Source organism: Amphiprion ocellaris, chromosome 4 (genome assembly GCF_022539595.1).
Source record: "Amphiprion ocellaris isolate individual 3 ecotype Okinawa chromosome 4, ASM2253959v1, whole genome shotgun sequence".
In the NCBI taxonomy this organism is placed as follows: Eukaryota; Metazoa; Chordata; class Actinopteri; family Pomacentridae; genus Amphiprion; species Amphiprion ocellaris.
In genome coordinates this window covers 4,245,856-4,267,479 of record NC_072769.1, presented here as the reverse complement: position 1 = coordinate 4,267,479, position 21,624 = coordinate 4,245,856, and the positions used below count along the sequence as shown (strand labels likewise).

General features: G+C 37.5%; 3 protein-coding genes across 3 annotated transcripts; 1 reads left to right on the top strand and 2 right to left on the bottom strand.

Moving 5' to 3' along the window:
* Positions 1-2: 2 nt before the first annotated feature.
* On the top strand, positions 3-2,773 carry LOC118470462 (uncharacterized). The gene is made up of 5 exons (XM_035949353.2): positions 3-145; positions 538-761; positions 892-1,039; positions 1,151-1,260; positions 1,505-2,773. Exons 2-5 carry the CDS (start codon positions 648-650, stop codon positions 1,811-1,813), a joined length of 681 nt encoding a protein of 226 aa, XP_035805246.2. The 5' UTR covers positions 3-145; positions 538-647; the 3' UTR covers positions 1,814-2,773.
* A 5,335-nt stretch (positions 2,774-8,108) lies between these two features.
* Positions 8,109-12,179, bottom strand: ddt (D-dopachrome tautomerase). Its single transcript, XM_023274282.3, has 3 exons — positions 11,992-12,179; positions 10,406-10,581; positions 8,109-9,220 (listed from the first exon to the last, which is right to left on the bottom strand). Exons 1-3 carry the CDS (start codon positions 12,097-12,099, stop codon positions 9,148-9,150), a joined length of 357 nt encoding a protein of 118 aa, XP_023130050.1. The 5' UTR covers positions 12,100-12,179; the 3' UTR covers positions 8,109-9,147.
* A 3,308-nt stretch (positions 12,180-15,487) lies between these two features.
* chchd10 (coiled-coil-helix-coiled-coil-helix domain containing 10) lies at positions 15,488-21,150 on the bottom strand. The gene is made up of 4 exons (XM_023274283.3): positions 20,990-21,150; positions 19,006-19,228; positions 15,837-15,978; positions 15,488-15,691 (listed from the first exon to the last, which is right to left on the bottom strand). Exons 1-4 carry the CDS (start codon positions 21,028-21,030, stop codon positions 15,672-15,674), a joined length of 426 nt encoding a protein of 141 aa, XP_023130051.1. The 5' UTR covers positions 21,031-21,150; the 3' UTR covers positions 15,488-15,671.
* Between the last annotated feature and the right edge of the window lie 474 nt (positions 21,151-21,624).

The following is a 21,624-nucleotide window of genomic DNA, read 5'->3' as shown; positions in this document are numbered from 1 at the left end:
CCTCCTTCCAAGAAGCCACGACAGGATGGGGATGCAGATGCTGCAACAACTGACTACGATGGAGATTCCAGTGGATCAACTATTATTTTATCACCTGTTCGAGCCAGCACCCCAGTGGAACAACAGGGTAGCAGTGATGAAGCATGTATGTATTGCATTAATACATCCTGTAAGCATCTGTGGGTTTGGGGGTAGACAAAACATTTTGAAACACTACCAAATGAACATAACTGCATCACTTTTTCTCAAGGGATGTTTGTATTCCATTCCATATTGTGACGAGTTACACACATAAAGTAATAAATCTGGTCCTTCTCAAGTTCCTCCTAACTGTTAACTTGGAAATCTAATGTTTCCCTACAGTCATATTTTACACATTTTCTTTTATATGTATTTTCTGTTATGTTTTTGATGTTGTTTGCTTACATTCTGTGTATTATTTATGCACCGATGTACCACAGCAAATATGTAAAGACCTACTTGGCAATAAATCATGATTTTGTTTCTGACATCTTCACCCCTGCTTTATGCTTTCAGCTCCTTCAACTGACTTCTACAGCAGCCAGAAAACCCAGGCAAGACACTACAAGACTCTCCAACAATTGTACAAGACCAAGAAGCCGAACAAAGCTGCAGTGACCCAACTAATGGACCTGGAGTTTCAGTCTAGAAGACTCTTCATAGACTCCGATGCTGTAAAGGAACAAGACAGACCAACAAAGATTCTCGAAGCTTACCCATGTTTCAGAGAAGTGGATCATGTAAGTTATTGCTTTCCCTGTTTCAACAGTCGTCACATTTTAGCTGTCCCATTATACATTTGGGGGCATCTTGGCATGGTTTTCATATTTCTTTTTCTTTTTTCGTTCTGTATTTTAATGTATTTTTCAGGTTTTGGATGAATTGCGGAGAATTATTCAACCATCCAATTCCCGGTACATCTCTGAGATGAAGGAAAGATGGGAAAACTTCTACTCAAAGGTGCAGTTCTATGGTGTGATGAAAAAACTCGTGAAGCCTCCAAACACATTGAATGGAGGTATGGTCACAGTACTTTGATCTCTTTAGTTTTTGAGATTGCATAATAAGCAGTTATTTATGGTGACATCTTGTCTTGTTTCTTCTAAACTCAAAACTCTTCTCAAACCAGTGGAGCATGCCACAGCTGTATTCAGAGCCCTGCCACAGCTCTTCCCATCCAGCACTGTGCCTCCTAAGAAGTTGGGTGCCAGCAGTGAGGCTCTTTTCCATGTCCTTACGGTGAGGCTGCTGTATGCATTGTTGTTTTGTTATGGTGATTTTTACAAATGTGTTGTGTAGCTTCATTGGAGCTTGCTGTGGTGTGTTTAGTATTTGCAATCGACATTCACATTCATTTTCCTTAGATGGATTCATGTGGCTAGGTTTTTTTTTTTTTGATAATCATCTTATTATTCAGTGTTCTAGTCAGGTGCATTTCTTGTGGTCTTTTTCTAATTTTTTTTCTTTGTCTTCTGTCATGTAGACTTCAGAAGACCCTGATTGTTTCCTGCGCCAGCGACCTCTGTCTTGTCCATTTGTGCTTGTCTCTGAAGACAACTGCATGATCGCCGTGGGAAGCACACCAGTGACTACGTTCGACCGGGAGGATCTTTATGAGGGACTGCTCTATGTCATGGCATATTATTATGCCCTCCACCTCACGTACCCAAAGTGTATTTCCACACTACTGTCTGTACTGCAAACTGAAATTCTTCAAGATTCCATCCATGACCGAGATTCAACCCCCTCCTACAAAAAAGCTCTTGCTGAGTGGAAGTCATTCATTGAGTGAGTTTGTCTTTTCTTGTTTTTTCCTTCTCTATGCCATGAAGGTGTTTCAAAAAAAGTTAGTCAAATGTTAGCCACATGTTTGTTGGTGTCATTTTAAATTAGTTCTTCTGAGATACTTTGCAAACCAGCAGTGGGAATGTCTTTTCTTTTAACATACATATGGTGCTGGAATCCTTTTTGACACTGGCAGCTAGAATGTTACATAATTGTTATGTTGCTAGAATAATGGAATACACACTTTTTGACAGTTGCAGTGTTGTATCCTGTTAAAATATCTGGAATAAGTACTTGTGACTGACAACGTTGTACTGTATAGTACTATGTTAAAGTAGTTGGAAAATGCACTTCTTGAGAGTGGCAGTTGGATTTATTATGCAGTTGTTGGACTTGAGTGATGTCAAACTCAGCTGTCCTGATTTGCTTTAGTAAAAAATGAATAAATGAAGAATGCTTCTGGTGACTTAATTTAAGAAAAAGTAGCTTGTTTGTCGTATCCTTTTGGAAGAAATTGTGTCTTATACTAAGCTACTTTTAGCTAATTATTATTCTTATTGTTGAGGTATAATTTCTCAAAATCAGTTCAATCAAGAATGAAAATGTTCTGTTTCAAGAAAATTTGTCCTATTGTAAGCTTTTTTTATTAACTGAAAATCTTAATTAAGGTATAAATTCTTAAGTTAAGTAAAACATTCTTAAAGTCAGCTTCATCAAGACAGCACAACACTTATTTTAAGTAAATATTTCCTACATAATAGAGTTTATTTGCTTGTTACAAGCAAATTTTTTTTACATTTTGGACAATTTTTTCTAGTTTTAAGACACAATATGGTCTTAAAGTGACTAGATTTATAGTCTAGTTTTAAGAATTCTAGCCAAGTAAATTTTGCTTACCCCATTGGCAGATTTTTTTGCTCAAAACAAGAAAATTTGACCAGATTTAAGAATATTTGGCTTATTTCTAGTAGGGCTGTTTTTGCAGTGTATAGTTTACAATATCACTGTTGAACAAACCATCAAACCGTCCTGTCCTTTCCAGTCCACCTCTTCTTCATCTGTGATACAAACGTTGCTGGGTTTACAGCTGCATGCAACGTAATTCAACCACCCTGACATTTTTGACATTCTGGCAAAATGAGCAACATTCCAACTGCAAGCTTCTGGCAGCACTCCAGTGGTCCAAAATGACTCAAAATTCATGCAATATGACTCAAAATGTACCTAAATTGACCTTAAACATCCAGATTGACCCAAAAATTGTTGAAAACTCCTTAAAACTAGTCCACACCAGCTAAGAAGAACAAGCTAACTAGATTTGCTGTCCAAAATGACAAAAAAAATCACTAAAAACCATCCAAGATGACTCAAAATTCTTTCAAAATGACCCCAGATTCATCCAGATTGACCAGAAATTTGTCCAAAAATGCCTCGAAGTTTGTTGAAAATTACTCAAATCTTGACCATACTGGTTAAAAAATTGTGCAAAATGATTGAAAATGAATCCAAAATGACTAAGGCCTCATCCAATATGACTGAAAAAATCATTCTACGAGTCAAAATTGGTCCAAAATGACTCAAAATTTATTCAAATTGACTTGAAATTTGCTTAAAATTACTCAAAACTAGCCCAAACATGCTAAGCACAAGACAATAAACTAATTTGTCTAAAATTACTGAAAAATTATGCAAAAAATGACCACAGTTACTTGAAACCGTCCAAAACAAGCTGAAAATGGTCCAAAATGACAGAAAATTTGTCCAGAGTGACTCAAACTTTTTCAACTTGTCTTTTACCAAAAGCAGGTTGCAGAATGATCTAACCCCTATGAGGCTGTATCTTCAGCTCCTATGAGGCTGTATCTTCAGCCCCTATGAGGCTGTATCTTCAGCTCCTATGAGGATGTATCTTCAGAATCCTTCAGCTCCAATGACCTGCTGTACAGGAGGTATCATCTCCAACAAGCTTCTGGCAGCTCCTTGGGAATTTCAGCCCATTCCTCATTGGTGATGGTCTCCAGCTCAGCAATGTTCTCAGATCCACATGCTGCAGCAGCTTTCTTCAGATCCACCACAGGTTCTCCACTGGGTTTCAGTCTGGAGGTTGTGATGGCCACTAAAGAACCTTCCAGGCTTTCTTCTCTAACCAGCCTTGGTTGGTTCTGATGTGTGTTTGGGGTCACTGTCCTGCTGGAACGTCCAGTTACGCCCAAGCTTCAACTTTTCCATGGACTAAGGGACCTTCTTGTCCAGAATATCCTGGTACTTCCTGAATCCATGGTGCCTTCAATATGTTGGAGATTCCCAGTTCCATCAGAAGCAGAACAGCCCCACAGCATCCCAGATCCACCACCATGCTTCACAGTAGGCAGGGTGTTCTTCTCCTCGTAGGCCTCATTCTTCCTCCCAGACATTCCTCTGATCAATAGGACCAAAGAGCTCTACTTTGGTCTCATCAGTCCATAGAACAGTCTCCCAGAACTTCTGTGGCTTTGACAGGTTGGTTCTAGTAGACTGGAGACCTTTGTTCTTGTGGTGTGTCTTCAGAAGCAGTGTCCGTCTAGGGATCTGGCATCAAGTCCTTCAGCATGGAGTGTGCGGCATACTGTGTCCGAAGAAACATCAGTTCCTCCTTCAGCCACATCTTCCTGCAGGTCCTTGGCAGTAAGCTGAGGGTTCTTGTCCATCCGTCTCCAAGAATCTTGATGTCTCAGACAGCTTCTTTTTTCCACCATGTAGTGTAGCCGCAGTACCGGTAGCTTTGAACTACCAATGATGCTTCCAACAGAGTCTCTGGGAACATTCTAGAACTTGGAGATCTTCTTGGACCCATTTCCTTTCTGGTGCAAAGCAACTATCTCCTCTCTAAACTTCAGGATGTCTCTCTGGTCTGAACCATGGTGCTGCTAGAGGAGAAAGTGTTCCCATTTTATAGACATGAGTATCACTCAATGTTCAGCATGTGTCCCTGTTGGATTCACCTCTAAACGTATTCATACAGGTGGATGGATTAGGGTTGGACGGCAGTTATCTGTACCAAGCATTGTTTATAGGGGGTTGAATCATTTTGCAACCTGCTTTTGGTAAAAAGGTTGAAATTTTGGATGGATTATGAATTGAATCTTGATTTTTGCTTTGGTATTATATTTCAATAAACTAACTGTTAACCTTACATGATTTAGTCGCCTGCAGTTGGAATGTTGCTCATTTTGCCAGAATGTCAAAAATGTCTGGGGTGTTGAATAACATCTTACTTTTCACTTTACATTTGTGTTCTAAAATCATGATATTATTAACTGTAATTCAAACTTCTCTCAATATGCACAGTCTCCTGAAAGATCTGAAACCGGTTCTCAAATGATTGGTTGCAACAAAAGATCTTTGGCAGATTCATAAAGGTGATGGAACATGAGGAGTGCTTCATTTAGCCTTAAAAGAATACTTCCTGTTTAGTTTCAGTAGCTGTATGCTAACTGCAATAATGTGGCATGCCTCCCAGTTTCTTTAGAGAGTAACACCACTGTACAACAAAAAGGATGTGGAGTTTATGTAAGTGAATATGATAAACTACATGAAACAAACCAGTGAAAACACCTCGTAGAGATACAGTAAGTGGTATCCAGCAACCAGAAGGATGCCGAAGGACAGGGGTGTCCAACTCATTCTAGTCCAGCTTCCACATTCATCCCAGTTTGATCTCCAGTGGACCGGACCAGTTTTCAAAATGACAAAAGTCAGATAAAAAAAGACAAAAAAAACCTACAAAAACAAGACAAAATATTGCAAAAATGAGACACAAAACCTCAAAAAATTAGACAATCGACATGAAATTAAACAAAAAAGAGACAAAAAATTAGACAAAAAAATTACAAAGCAACAAAAAATGGACAGACGACAAAAAAAAACCAAAATGGAACACAAAACAACGAATAAAGCAAAACACAAAATGACAAAAATAAGACAAAAAACAAGTGAGACAAAAGGAAACAAAATGACAGAAACGAGAAAAAACGACAAAAACATGAGACAAAACGAAAGTCAGACAAAAAACAACAAAAACAAGACAAATATTACAAAAATGAGACACAAAATGACAAAAATGACACAAAACGACCAAACATTTGGCAAACGACATGAAGAAAGATAAAAAAGACAAAAAATTTGACAAAAAGTTACAAAGCAACAAAGAAATGGACAAACGACGAGACAAAAAAAAAACCCAAAATGACAAAAATGACACACAAAACAACGAATAAAGCACACACAAAATGAAAAAAATCAGACAAAAAACACAAGCGAGACAGAAAGGAAACACAAAACGACAAAAACATGAAAAGAAATTCAGACAAAAAAAGACAAAACTCAACATAAACAAGACACAATATTACAAAAATGAGACACAAAAACAACAAAAGAACAATGAACAATCCAGTATTTTACTTTCTGATCAAAACAACTTGTCATGGTCTAGAAAGGATTTTAAATTTATAGTTTTACTAATTTACAATCTGCAGTTAATGTCTTCTCTGGAATTTTTACACTTTGAGGGCCAGATTGGACCCTCTGGAGGACCGCTTTTGGCCCACGGGCCGCATGTTGGACACCCCTGGTTTAGAACATATCTTCTATAATAAGGTATACGATATGACCATATTCGAACATTTACTGCTGACAGAACTGAATGTGTTTTGCCATTTTTTTGCTCTCTATAAAAAGGTGCCTGCCCAGCTGAATATGTGCAGCTACAGTATTAATATGTCACGGTTTGTGTTTAGCGACAGTTTATTTGGTTACCATGTTTACATTTGTTTTTCAGCTACTCAAAATTGTATTTTAAGGCTTTTAGAAATGAGATAAAACTCACTAGATTTTTTTTATATACAGTACGTGAAAAAATCTGTACATTCCATAGAAACAGTTTACTTTATGGGCATATCTGGATGAGGAAACATTAGATTCTCTCTGATACAGTCCCGATGGATACATCTACTATACTTGGACAGCACAAAAGGAAAATGAACATCAATAGATGTGCCATCAGAAATGTAGCCTGTTTTAGCAGAAATAGCTTCTTGCAGATGTTCTCACAGTTACAAGATGTTTGAGGGCTTTCTCACATCTTCTGCCCGTTAACTATTTATTAGTTATGACACACTGAAGTTTTCCTCTGATGTTCTTTTTGGACAGTGAAGCCTTTTTCCTTGCAGAGTTACCTGTAGATCCTGGGATGGAAGGTTGGGCTTCTTGGAGAATCTTTTTGCATCGGACACTTTTGGGTTGAATCATTTGGAGATCTTTTTTGAGGCTTTATTCTGAAGATCTTAGAGTGATCTGTAGATGTTGTCATGACGACATCACACTCTTCAACAGCAGAGCAGAGCTTCGACAGCTGTTGGAGGTTTAAATCAGAAAGGTTCCATCCTATCACTCCTTAAGGAGGTTCTAATTGTTGGAACCCTGATTCAAACCTTAGTTTATTACATTTCATTTTTTTGGAATATATCACATTCATAGATAGGCTGTTTGAAAGAGGATCAAGGGTTTGCAAATTCAAATATGTGGAAAAGGGTAAAAAGAAAACTGATATGTTTTGTTCTAAAATAGAACAATTACATGAGAAGAAGTGTTCAGTCTTGTGTGTTGAATAGGCTGTGGAGAAAAAACATATTGGTTGCATCAGAAGTATTTGCTGTGGCAGCATCTTAAAGAATCAACATAAACTATTTACTTTGAACCAACAAAAAGTAAATTTAACGCGTTGATCGTTTTACTCTAACACGTTTTGAACACTATTTCAATATAATTCAGATTCGTATTCCAACACGATTTTGGCCACATTGGTGATTCTTCTTATTTTAACCCTTTATTGCACAGCATGAGTCCAAAGTGACCTGGATGTGTTTTTATTTTTTATATCTATGCAATGAATTAATTTTATTATTCAACACTCTACGTATTCCCCCCATAAAATTTCAGGAAAATTTCCATAAAATTCCAGGAAAATTTTCAGAAAATTTTGAGATTTCCAGAAAAGTCCAAGAATTTTCCCAAAATATTTCCTTAAAGTTCCCACAAAATTGCAGTTGCAAAAAAATTGCAAAATTGAAATTCCAGGAAAATTTAGGGGAAATTTCCAGAAAATTCCAGGTATATTCCCATAGAATTTCTGGAAAATTTCCAGAAACTTTCCCATAAAATTTCAAGAATTTTACATACAGTGTTCTTCTACTAACCTCAATTTTTTTGCTGGTTGAATGCAAAGTTACTGTGGGGTCAATAAACTCCATCTCCACACCGACAACTCAATGAAAATTCTTCAAATTTATTGAAATGAAAGTGGCACAATCAAAAAGGAAAAAATCCCACATGGTCCCATATTTAAAGTATGACTTAAAGATGCCTTTTAATATGACTCTCTCATGGTTTTTCCACAAAAACAAGTTAAATTTCACTCGTTAAAAATAGGACATTAGCTTGGTCCTTGTTCCTACAAATGAATCTGCAGAATATGGAAACTGTATTTTTAAAAAAAAAACAAAGATCTCTGCTCTCATCAACAAGAGGTCGACTTTGTTTTCAAATTGAGATGTTTAAAAGCTAATATAAACCAATATGAAGCGTTGCTGCGTTATAAAGTGAAATAAACTGGGTTTTGACTTCAGTTATTTTTTAAATCTGAAGTATGACATCAATAGTGTGTAAAATACTGGTGAAGCTATTATGTGAAAGTTTTTTTTTCATAATTTCATTCAAAAACTTAAACTTTCATATGAAATTTAAGTTCACTAACAGAGAATATATATTCTAATATATATTCTATGTTAGTGATATATTTAAAGCCTTTTGCTGTCATGGCTTTAAGCTCATGAACAACAGAAATAACTTCAAATTTTCTCAAATCAATAAAAATTGAGCTGTTTATAATACAGTTATTATTCTAACAGTATCTATACTGTCTGAATTGTAGCTTACTGTAACCTAATACTGTTTTATTTTGAGAGACTGGACTTCTGATTTTCATGAGGTATGAGCGATTATCAACAAAAAAAGTCTTGAAATATTTTTACTTTATGTGTAGTGAACACAGAGTATAAGAAAATGTACCTTTTTGAATGAAATGATGACAAAAAGAACATCTGTAGGTGAATCTCTAGATGCTTTCAGTCGTTAAACAGTCGCAGGTCTTTTAATCTTCCTGTTTTAAAGCATTCAGTTCAGACAGTGGTCCTGACAACAGTCAGCAGCTGGTAAAACTACTTTTGACCTTGTAGTGTGTGATTATTGCTGATCTGATGCAGATTCTTCTTCTTTCAGGAGTTAGTTAGTGAGATGATGCGTCCTTCACAAGAAGCTCATGACGGTTCCTTTCTTCCCGACCTGGTGAGGCTCCAGTGCGTGGAACTGAAGAACGATCCTGCAAATCACAACGCAGCGTCAATGCATTCATCTAAACATGAACACAACAGTCTGAAGCATTTGGTTGCCAGGGTAGCCCTTACAACAACGCACAAAAAACATGCATATGCCATTTTCCTACACATTAACTAGTATTTTATGACTTTAATATGCTGGTATTGGCTCTTCTTCTTGACTTTCAGAGCCTACAGGAACCCTTTAGAAGTATAGTTATACATCAGCTCAACTCATACAGTACAAGTTATTAAATGTTCAATCACTACATCCGAGCAGGTTAAAGGGTTTGTATGCTCTCAGTGAGGTAATTATTTACATATTTTGCTTAAAATCTCTGTATGTGATCACTCAGACTGTTGAGGAGAATCAGGGCTGTCATAGCAAAAAATGGAAAAGTTTTGGGTCCAGATAAAATTTCAGACAAATTGCCATAAAATTTGTGGAAAAATTCCGGAACATTTTGGGGACATTTCCATAAAATTCCAGGAAATTTCTCATAAATTTCCGAAAATATTTCCTTAAAGTTCCCACAAAACTGCAGGTAAATTGCCATGACATTCCAGGAAAATTTGGAGGAAATTTCCATAAAATTTCAGGAAACTTTGCATAAAATTTCAGGAAACTTTGCATAAAATTTCAGGAAAATTTCCAGAAACTTTCCTAAAAAAAAAATTCGGGTAAATTTTGGGGTAATTTCCAGAAAATTCCAGGGAAATTCCCATAGAATTCCTGGGGAAACTCCAGAAACTTTCCCATAAAATTCCAGAAAATTTTGAGGAAATTTTCAGGAAAATTCCCATAAAATTAATGGGGAAATTCCAGGAAAATTCAAGACAAATTCATGGAAAACTTTGGGCAAATTTCTATCAAATGTCAAGAAAATTTCATTAAAATTCCCCCAAAAATTCAAGGAAGCATCCCATAAAATTTCTGGCAATATTCCAGAACATTTTGGGGCAGAGTCATTGGAAACAACAGCTCAACTCTTACAGTATGGGTTATTAATTGTTCAAGCAATACATCCAAGCAGTTTAAAGGGTTGTATGCTCTCAGTTAGGGAATTATTGACATATGTTGCTTAGAAACCTCCGATCACTCAGACTGTTGAAGAGAGTCAGGGCTGTTGTAGCAAAACAATGGAAGAGGTTTGGGTTAAGAACAAGATAAGTGTGCAGGCAGAGCTCACCTGTCTTCAGTCAAACCAAGTTCTCTGGTGAGAAACTCAAAGATCTTGGCGCTGTGCTCCTTGTTCTTGTCGGCGGTGTCGGTCACAGCGATAGCCGCCACCGACAGCATCACACATGGAGAGCAGGAGCCGGCTATCAGCATGGGAAGCCCAGGCTTCACCACCACATTCATCCTCTGGAAGACCAACACCAGGACTAACGTCAGAGAGGGTGCTTTCAGACATCCCAACAGAAATATGCAGCGCTTCATTTTAAAACCTCAGCTATCACAGCAAAGTGTGCACATTTAACCACCTCAAAGCCACAGTTCTATTTAAATCCACCCATTCAGAATAGAATCTGCACGTGTGCACCAGGCCTCTAAAGACATGCAGCGTGGAAGTCTCGAAAACAAAAAAAACAGGTCTGACAGATTTGGTTACAGTACACACAAAAGATGTATTCATGTACATAAAACTCTTTGCCCAGATGTTTAGTAAGTAATGAACAATCAGCTTTAGTTTTAGTACAATACAAAGCAAATGCAGTCTCTGAATAGCACAGCTCACACTGGTAGGGAACACTTTAAACTTACTGTAAATCTATTAAATATCTAAATTTGACCAAGAATATAAACCATTTTATACAAATTCATATCACATGAGATAACAAGAAAAGCCCTCAGAGCGTAGTCCTCCTCCAAGGCTGCTGAGTCATATCATTTCTGATGGATAAGTCCTGATAAGTCCTCAGCGGTGGATTTGTAGTAGGATTGCAATCATGATCGTCAGCTGACGTAGTGTTCACTTGTTGTCATGGTTACAGTGATGCTGTGCCGCTATCCGGCAATGATACAGAAATCTTTAACAAATCTCCACATTTGTCCAAAAACGCAGCCTTGGAGGAGGACCGAGCAGCCTTGGAGGAGGACTGAGCAGCCTTGGAGGAGGTCTGAGCAGCCTTGGAGGAGGACCGAGCAGCCTTGGAGAAGGACTGCGCAGCCTTGGAGGAGGACTGTGCAGCCTTGGAGAAGGACCGCGCAGCCTTGGAGGAGGACAAAGCAGCCTTGGAGGAGGACAAAGCAGCCTTGGAGGAGGACTGAGCAGCCTTGGAGGAGGTCTGAGCAGCCTTGGAAGAGGACTAAGCAGACTTGGAGGAGGACCGAGCAGCCTCGGAGGAGGACTGCGCTCTCTGAGGGCTTTTATTGTTGCTGTAATCTTTACTCAGACTGCAGATAAACACTTTTTTTCCTCTAACCAATCAGTGTCAGATCTCTTTCTCAGAGCTGGAGGTCATCATGGAGACAGTTTAAGGTCAACAGGTACCAAAGGACACAAACTTCATGATATTTGACTTATTTTTCCTGAGTTTATCAGAGATTTAATTAAATACATTATTGGTGTTCCTTTATAAATAAACTGACAACAATGATCAGTAGAAGAAAATAAAAAAATACGTTTCATCATCATCACATCTTTACAGATGTTATTCAGATGTGTCGGATCCCTTGTCAGAAGGTGTCTGCAGGAACCAGTGGAAGAACCAGCTGATTGTCAGCTCCATGTGACCTGTTGGAGCGCCAGTGGAAACTAACTGTTCTACTCACGTCCTCTGGTTTCCCCAAAGCCGCAGCGATGGTGGAGCTCAGCTTCTTCACGAAGTCCTCAGAAAACGAGCTGGAAGGAAGGTTAGTCTGCAGGTCGATGAACGGCATCTTGCTGAGAGAATTGCTGCCTGGAATCCGGAGAACACCACCGCTATGGAGACCTGAGACAGGACGGCGGATACTTCCGGAGGTCAGGACTTTCAAAATAAGTGTCATGTATATGGAATTGCTGAACTCCTGCTTCCGGGTCAACCTGTAACTGAGGGACTTTTGAAGTCCGTTTTGCATATATTTTTTTATTAAAAATCTAAAATAAATAAATAATAATGTTTTCATGTTCATTATGATCATGTCTTTACAAATTCCATAATTATTTATTATGGAAACAATCACTTATTAATAAAAAAAAGACAGGATGTAACTAAAATGTCAACTATGATACAAAAAGTCCCGCAATTATATACTGACCCGTCCAGAATGACATGAAAATATCCATAATTACGGAAAATTAGTCCAGAATGACATGAAATTTTGCCCAAATGACTCAAAAATTATCCCAAAGACACAAAAATGATCCAGAATGACGACAAACGATCCAAGTTGACATAAAAATTGTTGGAAATGACTTGAAAATTGTCCAAAAGACACAAACGTGATACAAAATGTTGAGACAAGATCAAAGCTGACATAAAACTTGTTGAAATTGACAGAAAAATTGTCCAAAATGACTCAAATTTTTTCCAAAATTACTTGAAAATGATCCATAATGATGGAAAATTAATCCAGAATGACATGAAAATTGTCCTAAATGACTCAAAAATTGTCCAAGTCAATCTATAACTGAGGGACTTTTGAAGTCTATGGGATATATCTGCATACATTTTTATTAAATTTTTAAAAAAAACAATGTTTTTATGTTCATTTTGATCATGTCTTTACAAATTCCATAATTATTCATTATGAAACAATCATTTAATAAAAAATGACTGGATATCACTAAAATGTCAACTGTGATACAAAAAGGCCCTCAATTGTATACTGACCCGTCTGTTTGTTTGTTTGTTTGCTTGCTTGCTTGTTTGTTTGTTTGCTTGTTTGTTTTTTGTTTTTTCTGTTCTGTAGTGATGGATGGATTAATATGGATTAAATAATTAATTAATTAATTAATTAATTAATTAATTAATTAATATGGATTAATATTAATTAATTAATTAATATGGATTAATATGTAATCAAAATTAATATGTAATCAAAATCAGTATGATGATTTTGTATAATTTTAAGAATAAAACGATATTCTAGTCATGGGATATAAATCCCCTACTACACAATAAATTCACATAATTAATAATCATCTGATATTATTTTACATTTCAGAGAGCAGATATATCCTTTTTTTTCATTCTGTAATGTTTTGCAACTAGGGAGAGATTTGAATATTGTCAGACTGACGCTTTTGTTTGGAAATAAGAACCGGATGTAGCCATCGGCCATTAACCTTTAAAAAAAAACCAAAAACTTTATTGTACACCCCTTAAAGCAACAGCAACATTCAACAACCCAGAATGTAATGAGACGTTGATACAGTATTAAACTGATAAAACCCACTGTTGCAAAAATGCATTAGTTTTATTTTTGTAAATATTTTTTTATTATGTATATAAATTTATTATTTATTATAAATGTATACATAAAAAATATTTGAACAAAAAATGTTTATTTAAACAAAAAATATATTAGCATATATTTTGCTCATCTTTATAGATATGTGTGTATGTGTGTATATATATATATATATATATATATATATATATATATATATATATATATATATATATAAAATAGACTAACAAAAGAGGTCATACAGCTGGTGATAAAAGTGTTCAGGTACAGGATGAAGAAGAAAAAGTACCCCCACATCCAGTCATGATGGTTTATCTTTTATCAGTTCTGACTGATTAAACGGGATCAGCTGGTGTTGACATTTAAAAACACTCTTCTCACTTTTTTCCAACAAATCTCAGGTGGCACACCTGTCAGAGCATGTAAGGCGTTCAGGTAACATCTGTAAAATGCAGTATTTACCAATAAGCAGATGTTCAGTGTTTAGTCTGTGCCCAGTTTATGACTGACATCACAAGAGCACTGGTGACAAAATAAAAACATTTTCAGATTAAAACCTTTTACAGATATAAAGCCAATGCACCATAAGTCAGTTATGCAAAAACAGCTCTTCATCAGCATGCATGCTGAACCACAATAAAGAGATGAGGGAGGGGCAACTGACCAAGAAAGTTGGTAGAACCAGAGCTACCAATGGAAAAGTTAGTGTGGAGCCCTGATGATGTACAAAATAATCATGCAGGCGTTCAGTCATGGTTAGGTGTACTGTTGTGTAAAAAAAACACGCTGGTTCAGGGCTCCAGGGTCAATCCTACTGCGATAATACTTTGACGAGTCATAATTCCAGTTCAAGATGTCTTTAATTGAAATCAGTTCAAGGTAGCTAACCTTACACTGTTTTAGGTATCTGCAATTAAGTTTGTAGATATCTTGAACAAGAATTATGACTTGTCTAAATTTTGTTTTAGATATCTCATCACTATGTAATAGCAGATATTTAGTATTACTGTTTTGACGTTTTGTACCAGGCAGACATCTGTAGTTACATCAGAAGTGTGTTGACATGGCAAGGTTAATCCATTTATTAGCTCACTATCTGGAATTAAAATGAAAGATATCATTTTGACGAGTCATAGTTCCACTGTGACTAGTCAGAATTTTAAGATAAATTTATCGGACTAATTAAAAGGAACACTCAGTTCTGGCTAGTTAAAGTAATAGTTGCAGATACGTTGAATGTCATTTTGGCTGTACTGATTGTTTTGTATGATGATTTATTTTTAGAGGGTTTATTTCTGTTTTTAAATACATTTTGAGCAAGATTTTTTTCTTTTTTTTTTAACACCTTACTCCATTTCATCTGCAAAAACATTTTTCTCGAGATATTTTTGCTCTGGTGGTCCAGTGGAGAACACCTCAGCCTGAAGGTCCTGGATTCACTTCCTGTCCTGAGGTCTTTCTGTGTGGAGTTCTTATGTTCTCATCGGGTTCTCCGGCTTCCTCCCACAGTCCAGAAACATGCTGAGGTTAACTGGTGATTCTAAATTGTCCGTAGGTGTGAATGTGAAATGTGAAACATGAATCATGGACTTGTTCTTGGACATGCAGGTGGTTTGTTCCTAAACTACTCAACTGTTGGGTCAGCCCAAATTCAGCATCTTCTAAACAGTAGCACACTGTGAAATAATTTCTTTGTTGGCAAATGACAAGAACTCCACTGCAATTTGTTGGTGGCAGAGATGCATCTCCAAAGCCAGTACAGTCTGAGTGCCTATGATGATCAAAAACAATGAGAGATATTCCAGTTGAGGACAGTTCTTTGATTAAGAAACATTACATGGCAGAAATGATGACGACATGTGCCAAAGGAATGTTAAATTAGATAGCAGCTATTTATTAAAGGTTCATCACTGTACATTACCAAACACATTTCACACGTTTCAGTCACTGCCTGAGGTTTACGTTCAGCATGGGCATGTTCATTTTCATTCATTTCAACTAGAAAAATCATGTGATGTATGTCACACGTTTCGATGATGGGATGCATCTGTCCTCCTTTACACCAGCGATGTCACACCTAGACAATAAAAAGAAAGTGTGGGAGAACATGATGAACACTGAAATCCTGTTATCATGTGAAAGCAAAGTTTGTTCTGGAGGGATAAGAACCACCAACCATTTTTGAAAGACACGAGTCTATCCAATGTCCACCACAAACTCACCATGGGAGAACTTGCACTGTTTGAGCGCCTCGTTGAAGCCCTCACAGAAGGTAAGGTCAGGCTGGTTGGTTGCACAGTCCAGGAACTGTTTGACCTCAAAGTGACAGGGGCCCAGCTGGGCTGGGGACAGCCGGGGCGGCTCCTGGAACGACAACGCCCCCATCATGGCATTAAAATCTGTTCAAATGTCAAAGCGCTGCCGCATTTTCATTAATTATCTGGCCTAAATCTTTTCATGAAACAAGCCTTCAGTCATGTATGCCTAGAGCTGGATGTTGTTGTGCAAGTCGGGTAAGGAAGTCGCTGTGTTGCTTACCCCAGTATCTCTGCAGGCTAATCCAGTAGAAATGATAACAAGAGACAAGCTAAGCAGCAAATAATCTCGCTTTTCAATTGGTCAAGTACAGGGGGTCCTCAGTTTACAACATTCTCGACCTACGGTGTTTTGGCGTTACGTCAGAACTGGTTCAAGTTGTAAAAACAGGTCAACATATTGTAGCGTCCCTCTGTGATGAATGAGTGAGACTTTATCTGGTGCTCTGGTGGTTTATTGAACCATCACACATGTTACTGTGGGCCATAGACAACGCCAGAATAACTACAAAAAGTTGCAAAATGACCACAAAAACACCTAAAATGAACCACAAACAGAATGAAAATGGCCACAAAATGCCCACAAAATGGACTGAAAATGACCAAAAAAGAAACAAAATGAGCAGAGAGGGTTCTACTGTGGGTCGTAGCCAACGTCAGAATAACTCCAAAAAACCCCATAACTTAGCTCGAGAATTAGTCACCGTTCCCAGCTCTCTCTACTGCTGACTCTCAGCCAATCAGAGGCGAGCTAACTAAACATGGCACATTCACTGACATTAGGTAAATCTAGAACTGAACAATAAACACTGAAACCTCAACATCAGCTGAGGTGGTTTGGACATCTGATTCAGATGTCTCCAGGGAGACTTCCTTTGGAGGTTTTCCAATCACGTCCGCCTGGGAGGAGACCCCGGGGTAGACCCAGAACTCACTGGAGTGATTATGTATCTAATCTGGCCTGGGAACGTCTCGGGATCCCCCAGGAAGAGCTGGAAAATGTTGGTGGGAGGAAGAACGTCTGGAATGACCTGCTTCATCTGCTGGCTCAACAACCCGATTCCAGATAAGAGGAAGAAAATGGATGGATGGATGGATGGATGGGTGGGTGGATGGATGGATGATTGATGGATGATGGATGGATGATTGATGGGTGGATGGATAGGTGGATGGATGGATGGATGGATGGATGATTGATTGATGGATGGATGGATGGATGGATGGATGGATGATGGATGGATGGGTGGATGGATGGATGGATGGATGGATGGATGGATGGATAGATGGGTGGGTGGATGGATGGACAGATGGACGGATGATTGATGGATGGATGGATGGATGGATGGATGGATGGATGGATGGATGGATGGATGGATGGATGGATGGATGGACCGCAACAACGACATCAGTCCGTTACAATATTCTGTTATCTTCGAGTGGTTAAAATCATATTTGTCCGATAGATCTCAGTGTGTCCAACACAACGATGTATTCTCTGGGAAGCAGGCAGTCAGGTATGGGGTTCCACAGGGGGTCTGTTCTTGGTCCTTTGTTGTTTTCATTTTACTTGGTGCCATTGGGCGATATCATACGTTCTTTTGGGATTGCCTTCCATTCTTATGCTGATGACCTGCAACTGTATGCACCAATTACTGCAGACAGTTGGTCTGATATACTGAAGCTTGAGGCCTGTCTGGCTGCTGTGAAGACCTGGCTGGCAGCAAACTTCTGATTATTAAACTCAGACAAGACTGAGATGAAGGCGATTGGCTCAGAAAGACTAAATCATCTGAACAATAACGCTGTGTGGACCTTAGATGATGGCATCATTCAGTGCAAGGACACTGTTAAAAACCTTGGTGTGAGCTTTGATCATTCTCTTAGATTTGTCTTCCACATATGAGAGGTGGCAAAAGTAGCTTTCTTCCATCTTAGGTGGATTGCTCAGATTCGCTCTTTCTTGTCTTTTAAGGATGCTGAGGTTCTTATCCATTCGTTTGTGATTTCTAGATTGGATTATTGTAATGCTACCCTGTCTGGCTTGCCTAGGAGGAGCTTTTGTAGCCTACAGATGGTTCAGAATGCGACAGCCCACATTCAGACTGGAACAAAGAAATATGACCACATCTCACCAGTGTCAGTATCACTCCATTGGCTCCAAGTTCATGTCAGAGCTGATTTTAAGATATTTCTTTTAACATTTAAAGCGTAAATGGCACTGGACCATCATATTTAAAGGAGCTGGTAGTCCCATATGAACCAGCAAGGTCCTTGTGCTGCCAGAGGACGGGTCTGCTGTCTTTCCCAGGAGTTAAAAAGAAGACAGTCGGTGCGTGGGCATTTTACTTAATTTTTTATTTAACTTTATGGAATGCTCTTCCGTCTGACATTAGGCAAGCTTGCTCAGTAGAGGCGTTCAAAGCTAAGCTAATGACCCACTTGTTCTCTGTTGTATATGAATCCTAACTGTGAGGTTCTTGTTTTTTCTTAGCCATTGTTTTTATTTTCTTAGCCAATGTTTTTATTTTCTTAGCCATTGTTTTTATTTCTTAGCCATTGTTTTTATCCGTTATCATTTTATTGTATTTTATCTGTTGCTTGCCCTGTAAAGCACTTTGATTTGAAAGTGCTATATAAATAAAGTTGTTACTATTATTATTATTATTATTATTATTATTATTATTATTATTATTATTATTATTATTATTATTATTATAAATAAATGATTCATACATGTATGAAAGTCATTGGTATTCATGACTTCTGCAAAGAACTGATCGATATCGAGATGCACAGAACGGCTTGTTTACATTTTCGTCCGACTAATGGCGAAGACCGACTTACGTAGATCAGTAGGAACGGAACTCCGCTGTAAGTCGAGGACCTCCCATATTACTAATATCAAGGCTTGACCTACTGACGAGTTAGTAAACTGTTCTTCAAGGGCTTTCTACTTTGGCCGCAGCATTTCCTTACTTGCAGGAAAGTCAGACTTACATCCAACCCAGTTGTGGCCTATTTGAAGAACCTACATTCCAGCTAGTCTAGGTTAGATCTTCTGGACTAACCCTCTTACCTGCTGTGTAGACTTGGCTGGCTCTGCACTGCTGCTGCCTCCCCCGCTAAATGCTCCGGTGAGGGTGCTGCCGATGACGTGGCCCACGGCCGAACCTACGGCCACCCCAGCAGCGGTGGTAGCCATCTGGGCCATGAGGCCGGGTCCCTGGGACGGAGCCGGAGCCGGAGCCAGTGAGGCCGGAGGTGGATGAGCAGGTGCCGGGACATGGGATGGAGCTGGGCTACGAGCAAAACACAAACAGTCCATTTAGTGTGCACTCAAAATTATGAAAAAATATTTATATCTTATTGTATGTATGAATTTTCCTCAATTTACTCTATTTATAGCAACTAAATCTAATATATACACTCTTAAAATGTCAATTTTGAGGACTATTTTCAATATAAATGTGTATTTTTCTAATTTTAAGGTCATTTATAGAGACTTAATTTAATATATACTCCTAAAAGATCAATTTTGAAGACTATTTTCAGAATAAAAGTGTATTTTCTTCATTTTAAGATCATTTATAGGGACTTAATTTAATATATACACTCTTAAAATGTCAATTTTGAGGACTATTTTCAATATAAATCTGCATTTTCCTCATTTTACTCTATTTATAGGAATTTAATTTAATATATACACTCTTAAAAAGTAAATTTTGAGGATTATTATCAACATAAATGTGTATTTTCCTCATTTTAAGATCATTTATACAGACTAAATTTAATATGTACACTTTTAAAATGTCATTTTTGAGGACTATGTTCAGAATAAAAGTGTATTTTCTTCATTTTAAGATCATTTATAGGGACTAAATCTAATATATACACTCTTAAAGTGTCAATTTTGAGGATTATTTTCAAAATAAATCTGTATTTTCCTAATTTTAAGATCATTTATAGGGACTTAATTTAATATATACTCCTAAAAGATCAATTGAGAGGATTATTTTCAGAATAAATGTGTATTTTCTTCATTTTAAGATCATTTTTTGGGACTAAAATTAATATATACACTCTTAAAATGTCAATTCTCAGGATTATTGTCAATATAAATTTGTATTTTCTCTGGCTGGACCCGAATATCCGAATATTCGGTCCCGATGTTGGTATCCAGATATTAATTTTGAGATCCGAATATCACCCCCCCCCCCCCCGAATATCCGAGGCCCAGAAACTGCTAGTATTTTCCTCATTTTAAGATCATTTATAGGGACTAAATTTAATATATACTTCTAAAAGATCAATTTTGAGGACTATTTTCAAAATAAATGTGTATTTTCTTCATTTCAGGATAATTTATAGGGACTTCATTTATTATATACGTTCTTAAAATGTCAATTTTGAGGATTATTGTCAATATAAATGTGTATTTTCCTCATTTTAGGACAATTTATAGGGATTATTGTGATTAATATTTTCATACCAAACCGAGAGTTGTAGTATGACCAACGCTAGCCAGTTGAAGGCTGCAGTGATTTTGGTGAGACGCCAGTGTATCCGAGTTATTGAATATTTGTGTCTCTCTTCGCTGCTGCGGTGGTTTTATAATTTACAGACGGTCCCTGTTCACTCCTCATAGACTCTAACGTTATTCCTGCAGCATTAAAGACAGCTACTTCTGATTAAACTTTTCTTAAAGCACACTGTCTGCCTTACAACGACGGGAAAGACGCACCGTTTATGTTTTGACAGCGAGTTATTGTTACCGGAAGTGCGAATCTGTGAATCTTTCCGACTTTACCAGCTATCCTTAGTGACCTTGCTCAGACCCGACCTGGACATATGGTCTCGGTGACGCAACAATAATTCAGTAAAGTTCAGCTGAATGACGCAAAATTGACTCAAAACAACCTTTCTCCACTTTACTTTCCATGTATTTATGTCCTTTTTGAGTCTTCATATGGGCTGAATTAGTAAGTTCGACAGACCACATGCAATGTTCCAACACCACTAAGTTATTTTAAATTAATACAAATTATAATAAAAGTGTTTACCTGGCTGGAGCTGAAGGACGACTGCGGCTTCCTCTGGCCATCTCTGGGATAGAATGTGCTCTGTTGGTTAAAGGGAATAAATATCCTGCAGGAGAGTTCAGCCGCTGCTTCTAGAAAGTACAGAGAGACAGGACCGCTGCTGAACACACAACTGTTCAACTCATTTGGACCGGAACTGTCAGCACAGCGCCACCTGCTGGAGTGGAGGGGAATTGCAGATAGATAGATAGATAGATAGATAGATAGATAGATAGATAGATAGATAGATAGATAGATAGATAGATAGATAGATTCTATCTATCTAGATGTGCCTTCAAGTAAAGTTCTCTTTTATGCCTTTTAAGATTTCCACTGCTTGTCGTCCCTCTTTCTAACCTCCTGATCTTCATCTATTTCTATCCTTTATTTTCTGTTCAGGTTCAGGTTCTCTCCTAACCCCTTTGTGTGATGTCGTCCTTTAAACTAGCTTTTGATTAGCTATCCATTCTATACATTTCTCTCATTTTTTTATGTTCTACCTGTCAAAGCACTTTGTAAATGTTCTTCTTTAGGATTCTACACACATAAAGTTATTATTATTATTATTATTATTATTATTATTATTATTATTATTGTTTAGCTAATTAGAAGGTAGT

What these genes read in the sequence shown, in the direction of transcription:
- LOC118470462 (XM_035949353.2), top strand. Translation starts at nt 648, where the DNA reads ATGGACCTGGAGTTTCAGTCTAGAAGACTCTTCATAGACTCCGATGCT. An exon ending in TCCAAACACATTGAATGGAG is followed by an intron (nt 1,040 to 1,150) that starts GTATGGTCACAG and finishes TTCTCAAACCAG; the next exon opens with TGGAGCATGCCACAGCTGTA. An exon ending in CTCTTTTCCATGTCCTTACG is followed by an intron (nt 1,261 to 1,504) that starts GTGAGGCTGCTG and finishes TCTGTCATGTAG; the next exon opens with ACTTCAGAAGACCCTGATTG.
- ddt (XM_023274282.3), bottom strand. Translation starts at nt 12,099, where the DNA reads ATGCCGTTCATCGACCTGCAGACTAACCTTCCTTCCAGCTCGTTTTCT. An exon ending in CTTTGGGGAAACCAGAGGAC is followed by an intron (nt 10,582 to 11,991) that starts GTGAGTAGAACA and finishes TTGGTCTTCCAG; the next exon opens with AGGATGAATGTGGTGGTGAA. An exon ending in CTTGGTTTGACTGAAGACAG is followed by an intron (nt 9,221 to 10,405) that starts GTGAGCTCTGCC and finishes TGTGATTTGCAG; the next exon opens with GATCGTTCTTCAGTTCCACG.
- chchd10 (XM_023274283.3), bottom strand. Translation starts at nt 21,030, where the DNA reads ATGGCCAGAGGAAGCCGCAGTCGTCCTTCAGCTCCAGCCAG. An exon ending in CGTCCTTCAGCTCCAGCCAG is followed by an intron (nt 19,229 to 20,989) that starts GTAAACACTTTT and finishes TTTTGCTCGTAG; the next exon opens with CCCAGCTCCATCCCATGTCC. An exon ending in ACAGTGCAAGTTCTCCCATG is followed by an intron (nt 15,692 to 15,836) that starts GTGAGTTTGTGG and finishes TTTATTGTCTAG; the next exon opens with GTGTGACATCGCTGGTGTAA.